Source organism: Cloeon dipterum, chromosome 4 (assembly GCF_949628265.1).
Source record: "Cloeon dipterum chromosome 4, ieCloDipt1.1, whole genome shotgun sequence".
Classification (NCBI taxonomy): Eukaryota; Metazoa; Arthropoda; class Insecta; order Ephemeroptera; family Baetidae; genus Cloeon; species Cloeon dipterum.
The window spans coordinates 5822208-5829162 of NC_088789.1; the positions used below are offsets into that span (position 1 = coordinate 5822208).

Consider the following 6955-nt stretch of genomic DNA (forward strand, 5'->3'; position numbering starts at 1 on the left):
ATGTATGTCGGAGCAAGACAAAGTTTTTCCAGGCTGAACCACCAAAATTTGGTTGCAAAATATCTCTATTAATGATTAACTTGGAACTACATTTCGACAAGAAAACTTTAATTTTTCCCGCAGGCGTTTCAGCTGCCCTAGGGTGGACGTTTAAAATTGAATTTCAAATTCCTCTATCTCTCTCATTTTGCATTCGTTTTCTCTGCTGCCGCTGCTGATTGTGTCTGCGACATCGCGGTCCCCCGGGCCCATCCCGAAAAGCAAATTAACTTTCTTCGCTGGCTGGGTGCAGCCTTGGATTTTGCTTTCTTTCGGTTCCGGTTTGCCAAGCAGCTAGCCATGATGTCGCTAATTACTCGCGGATGCAATAGACGCCGCTCGCGACCGCGACTTTTCGCCTTCGGCGCTCAATCAGCTCCAGATTTGATTTTTTACTGCGCCCCGGCCGGCCGACTGCCTTTGCTGTTGTTGATGTATTAAAATAGTTGCGAAAGATTGCCCACGAAGGCTTGCTGAGCGGTTTAATTATGCCTCTGTGAATAGGGCATTAACTGCGAGCGTGTGTACGCAACGCCGCGCGCTTTATATTGAGAAGACACAAAAGGGCTCATTCCAATTTCACTGCATGCGCTGCAGAGGAACTTGCACAGAAAGAAACTTTGCAAAATTTTTGATTCTGCCAACCTTCGACATCATTAGAAAGTTTGTCATCCATCACACAGGATTAATTTCTGTTCATTGGCAGAGACTTTGAATGATAACTTGTTGTTCTTAATTTATTTGCAAATTCTGCGCAGTTCCTAAGACCGTTTATCATGATGAAGAAAGGAAATTTAAAAAATGGCTATGTAGATTGACTAAGAATGGGCGGCTATTAGTGAAATTTTGAAGGCAAATATATTTCTGGTTGATATTATTTTTATCTATCTTTACCCATTTCAGTTTCCGCAGCTTTGGATACTGTTGGATAATTAATTGTTGGGACCAAAGCGTAAAAATTGAATCCCAAAGTATAGGATTGGTACTCAAGTCCTAATTGGCACGTTTGGTAATATTCAGTGCCGGAGAAAGCACTTTTACATCATCGACAATTTTTTTCGGCGTCTACGTAAGATTTACTCGTTTTACTACTACAGTTGTTTCAATGTTAATTAGAATTTTTCTTGCTCTTGCCACAAGACCTTGGCATTTTTTTAAAAAGAGTCGATGTGTGTGTGTGCTGCGGCTCGCATTCGATTCGTTCAGATTTATGGAATCATTTCACTTTCCATACTAGTTTTTTGCTGCTAGGTGCTGCACGACAGGGAAAAGAATAAGTCAACAATTATCCGTCACCGACCGCCACGCGGGTATTTACAGGTATATTGCAGTCTAGCGCACATACTTGCATTATTAATTCTCACTCTCGTCAATGACCGTAATTACGATTGAACTTGAGCTTAGGATATTAGTGTTATGCAACGCGGTGTTAATAGTGTTCTTCACGCTTGGAAAGTTCATCGCTGGAAAAAATAAAAACTGTGTCGAGCAGCTTTTCTCTTTCAATCTTTTAAAATACAAAGTAGGAATTTAATTTGATCGCGCAGCAGACTTTTAAAAATGGATAAAAATTAATTTCTGGCGAAAATTGGTGGCCATTCGAGAGCGGTTTAAATTGCCCAACTGGTCGTCAGCGCGCGCGCGCTTAGTGCTGCAACCTTGATCCAAACCCAAATCAATGCAATAAACGCGCGAGAGAGCAGCAGTAAAAAGGAAGTAGAGGCGCTCCTCAGGGCAGCCTGTGCGTTCTCCCATGATTTCGATACTGAAAGCAACAGCGATCCCGCCAAAATCGCCGATCCTCGCCCTCGGGGGCTGCCAGGAATGCGGAAATTCAGCCAACGCGGCCTGACGAGGGTCACTTATATTTTCTCTCCTCCTGTTTCTCGAAACCTGAGCGACAAAAAATGGATTCCCACGTCAGAGGATTGCCTAAGAAAACCGACCTGGCGAGTTGTCGTTATGCACGCAGGTCATGAGCCTCTTTCGATCTGCATTTTTCGAATTCGAGTTCAGGCAGCGGTGCTTGAACTTGCTTCTTTCTTTCGTCACGCTCAAGTACAAGCAAAACAAGACCGTCCGATGATCGCTTTGGGATTTCCTAACAGTGGTTGCTAGTCAGGTTTTACTTTTTATTTTGTACGCACGCAGATTGATGGTTCTTCTTCGTACCAATCATCCTTCGGTCTTAATTTTCCGACCGTACGTGGCCGTGTCTCACTCAGTCGTGATTTTTTTGTTTGTCTGATGTTTGTGCAACCGCACGGAGGAAGTCTGTTGGAAACTATTTAAGGTGTATGTACTTTTCGCACCCGCAAATATTTGAATTGATAACGGCAAATATTTAGCGACGGACGATTTTCGGCAGGATGCATTTGCTAATCTTTCCAAGATGTTTTCTACCATCCAGCAAGAAAACAAACACGCTCAACAAGGTCCGATTTCGAGCAGTTTGACCTTACTTTCGAATTCATCCCGGTTGAAATTGTTTACCTCTTTGTTGATTTTCCAAAATAAAAACAAGTGGCGTGCATCGCCATCAAGAATTTGAGTGGCAGGAATCAAACACAAGACGCGCCGGATTAATTATGCAAAACACCCGGGGACACCGATTCCCAGAAGCCGGGTATAGAGAAAACTGGCCGAAAAAGCATCGGGCGCGCGTAAAAAATGGCACAGCAGCCGCGGTGACGGCGGCGTTTCCCAACTGGCCGGCCAGCGTTTCACAACCAGCCAGCGTTTCGTGTACATGCGTAATGCGCCACCACACACTCGAGTTGAGGATCTCTCACTCGTAGTTCGCAAAGTGCTGCTCATGGGGAGAAAAACACTCACATTTGGAGAATCCCTTGTGCGGTCCTTTGTCGAGGGAGCCCGCCGAGCGGAGCGAGGGCGCCGGCGACGACGTGATGGTCGTGGACTCCAAGCTGGAGTCCAGACTGGACTCGATGCTGACGTCCTCACCCTCTTCGGGGGCCAGGAGACGGGTGCCGGCGCCGCCGACCATAACGCAAACCGGGGCAGCACGCATGGGCAGGAGGCCATCCTCCTCGTCGATCGGCACCTTGGTCGTCATCTGACTGCTCTCATCGCGCACACCTGCAAAATCACGAGTCCTTATATGTCAAAAACAAACTTCATAGTTTTGATATTTTTATTTGGAAAAGCAACAATGTTTAGACCCCTTAAAATTTAGGTTTATTATGAACCTAATAACGATTGTAGATGTAATTTCTGTTGCGAGACTTGTGAAAAATATCATATTCAAAAGCGTACAGCAAGAAAATTGACTTTGAGAGAAGCAGCAAAAATATGTAAAAATTGATCAATTTAGTGTTTGCACGCATATTTTGTTCAATAAATAATTCATTAATTTAAATTTAGATTTAAATTAATCATATTATTTGTATTGAAAGTTTTACATCTAGCTCTTTTACATAACAACAATAAAAACAGTCATTTCACTCTCGCTATTCTTATTTTAAAGCGCATATGGTTCAAGTAAATAGACGAATTCATCTCAAATAAAAATAGTGAATATTCATTTTAGAATTAAAAATGTGTTTTTGTTTACTTTTCATAAATGCTTTCTCAAAATATGCCCATTTTGAGTTTTAATAGCACTCAGCATCATTTCTGAGGAAGGGCAAACCAGATTTAATTGAGGAATATTTTAGCATCGAATTTGAGGTGTTTAGGAGAACTGGCACATGTGATTATTAACAAAAGTAAGTGTACGGCTTGCCGAGCGTGGTATTTTGAAAGCAAGAGTGTTTGGTGCCGCGACTGCTCGGCGAAACCAGCTGTTTGGTAGAAAGAGTTCATGGTGATCGTGCACCTCTTTGAGCGCATACATACACGCTCGCGGTACTTTGTTTGGCAACAACTTAAATCCCGCGCACTTGCCGCTTTTTAAAAGGGCCACTCAGTCAGTCGAACTATAAATCGCGCAGCGCATAAATAGAGTCATTTTTTCTCATTCAAAAAGGTCAGAAAAATTTAATCAAATTTAATATATCACTCAATTTTTTGAAATATCGAAATATTTTCTTCAAAAAATAAAAACTGTGACAAGAACAAAATTATGCCAAAACAAAATCGAGAATTGAACTTTGATAATAACATTAACCTTATTTGTTTTATCTGCTGTACACTTTTTTATTAATAAATGTTTCAATCATTCACAAAATTAAAGAATGTCCAGTTAAATTTTTGATTTTACAGTTTCATCATGAAGTAAATATTTTGCCCTTTGTTTTAAATAAATTTGAAAATTATTTATGACAGTTACAGGCTGATGGGACCTGCTTACTTACCAATGGAAAAAGGGAGAGAAGCGGCCGATGGAGTCGCGGGGCAAAGGGTTGGTGTGGCAGACGGAGTAAGTCAGTCGATCATGGCGCGGCACCGAACCTGGCAAAAGCAGAAGCGAAACTGAGAGAGCCTGGCTGAGCGAGAGAAGAACTCGGCGGCGGCGGCCAGCGCGTGGAGAGGGGAGGGGGTCTGGTGCACCTATGGGTGGCCGACGGGCCTTGAACCGCGTGCAACGCACACCGCGGCCGACGGCCAACCAACCTTCGGCGCCGCACCTTTCGGGGGACGGACGGGGAAACGAGAAAGCAGCCGCCCCTCTGCGTTTGGCGGCCGCCGACTAGGACCATTTCGCCCTCGAGCACCGAAATCGCTTTGTTCCTCTTTTCGCCGAAGCACTCTCTTCCTGCATGTATAATTGTAATCTCTGCTAGTTTCGCCACCAGCAAGGACTAACTGGAACGCAAAGAAACGAAATTAGATGCAATTTGCTTAAGTACATTCGTAGTTCTAGTGATGTAATCTAATGGAACATCGTTCAAGGCACTCATTTAATTCACGGAAAATGATTTGCAAATAATTTCATCGTGGTGCAAGGCACCAATGAATTCAAATTTGAGCATTTCTAATACGTGAGAAAATTAATTATTCGCAATTTTTTAATAATCTTGACTAAAGGGTTGAAACTTGTAGACTTTCCATGAAGAAATACTGTTGAGCACTTTTTAAAAAAAAATTAAAAAAATTAAATTAATCTATATGCTAGCAAACACAACTAATGCAACAAAAAACAACGTGGGGAAAATTTTCTGAAAATGTCCAGCAAGCATACTGGAATGAAACGAAAAAATAAATTAACTTCCTTCAACACTAGCACCCTGACTAATATACTAGACTGTTTCGGGCTTTGTTAAGATGTTTTTTTTACAGTATTCAAATGTGGCAGTTGCGTTTTTTAATCCGAAAGGCATAAACGGGTACAAAAATAGACCAAACGGAGTCGTTACGGCGGTCTTCTCTAACAAAAAACAAAGCATTTTTAGGGCACCTAATTTTTAACAAATTTAAAACTAAAAATACTATCGAACATATTGTCTTATTTCAATTGTTTCATTTAAGAATTTTTAGCACAAATTACTTTATCAAATCTACGCTTGACTATATACGAGATCAACATAATAATAAAATATGCTTGAAATTAGTTATTTAGAATGGTCTTGACAACAGCAAAAGCTTTACTAATCAGACACATTTTATTAATTCATTTACGATAAAAAATATTAGAGAAAATTAGCAACATTGTGAATAGCGATTGTCTGTTTTCTTCCTTTAAGAAGATTTCATAATAGTCCCAAACTACAGTCAAGGTGAATTTAAAAAAAAAAAAATAATAAAATGTATCTATATGTAGTGTAAATAATATCATGCTTAGAGGGTTTCACAAGTGAGTAGACGTTTTGAAATGGTTCCGGCACTTAGAGATGGTTTTGGACTTTATGAAAAGATGATTTTATTTTATATCAAAACAAAATTTGGTTTCACAAAAAAGACTAGATATCGTCTAAATCTTCAACGTCTATGCACTAAAAAGTATCAATATACTGCTTTACCTACAGTGCTGATCCACAAGAAACATAATTCTGAGTTTAAAAATATTTCCTTGCATTATTTTCTACTTTTCATCTCTCTTATAGCCAACAAAATCCAATTTTGTAACCATTCCAAAGCACTGGTCGTGTGCAAAATGTTCGAGATTAAGCCACTACGTTCTATTTTATTTCAAATTAATTTTTTATAGAAAATCGATCATTCTGGGTATAATTTCTTTTAATTTAGTACGCCACAACAAAATAAAACGGAAAAACCCACCCAATTAGGATTCTCGTCAAAAATTGCTATAAAATATATTTTTAGAAATAATAGCCATATTCAAAAATTAATGACGGTCTTCGACAAACAACAGACTTCCTTGATGCTTGAAAAAAATGAGTTTCTTTGATGAAATAGGCACGGAGTGTTTCAAAGAGCAGAAGCACTAGTGATAAACGCGCGTCGTCTCCTCTCTATTGGGCTCATGAATTAGCATATGATTATCATCAAGACTGGGCTGCCGTGCGTCTTGAGAATGGACGAGAACTCTCGATTTCAGCAGCGTGCTCAGCACACGCGGCACCTGTTGCCTTTGCTCACATTGCTCTCGGCCGCGGACCAGCCGACCGAAATCTCGCGTCACCGAATCTAGGTCAAATACACTGCGTGGCGGGCGCGAAAAGCAGGAAACACTCAATTTCTTTGCGCCCGCCGCTGCCGCCGCCTCGGCTTCATGGCAATGAAGGGATGAACCGACTCCTGTCTCAACGAGAAATAGCTAGCTAGACCTTGTCGCTCTCCAAGAATGACATAAGCCCGCATTAGCAATAAGCACGGCTTTCCTTTCAAGGTCCAGCCTCCTAAACTCGCCATTTGTTTGAAGAAATTTTCGTGTGACGCACATATAGCTCCAAAATACCTTCTCTTAAACGAAATCGTGTGCTAAATTCCGTCGTAGCCATCTATCAAACTTAAAATGAACTTTTTAATTGTTCGTTAACCTTCGATGAATAAA

At 40.9% G+C, this 6955-nt stretch overlaps 1 protein-coding gene across 1 annotated transcript in view; it reads right to left on the minus strand.

Moving 5' to 3' along the window:
• LOC135942494 (scavenger receptor class B member 1-like) overlaps positions 1-4487 on the minus strand; it is a 27934-nt gene extending 23447 nt beyond the window's left edge. Inside the window, exons 1-2 of the mRNA XM_065488624.1 lie at positions 4356-4487; positions 2875-3138 (exon numbers count right to left, since the gene is read on the minus strand). Coding sequence (XP_065344696.1) covers positions 2875-3115 — 241 coding nt within the window. The 5' untranslated portion in view covers positions 3116-3138; positions 4356-4487. The remainder of the gene's footprint in view (positions 1-2874; positions 3139-4355) is intronic.
• Between the last annotated feature and the right edge of the window lie 2468 nt (positions 4488-6955).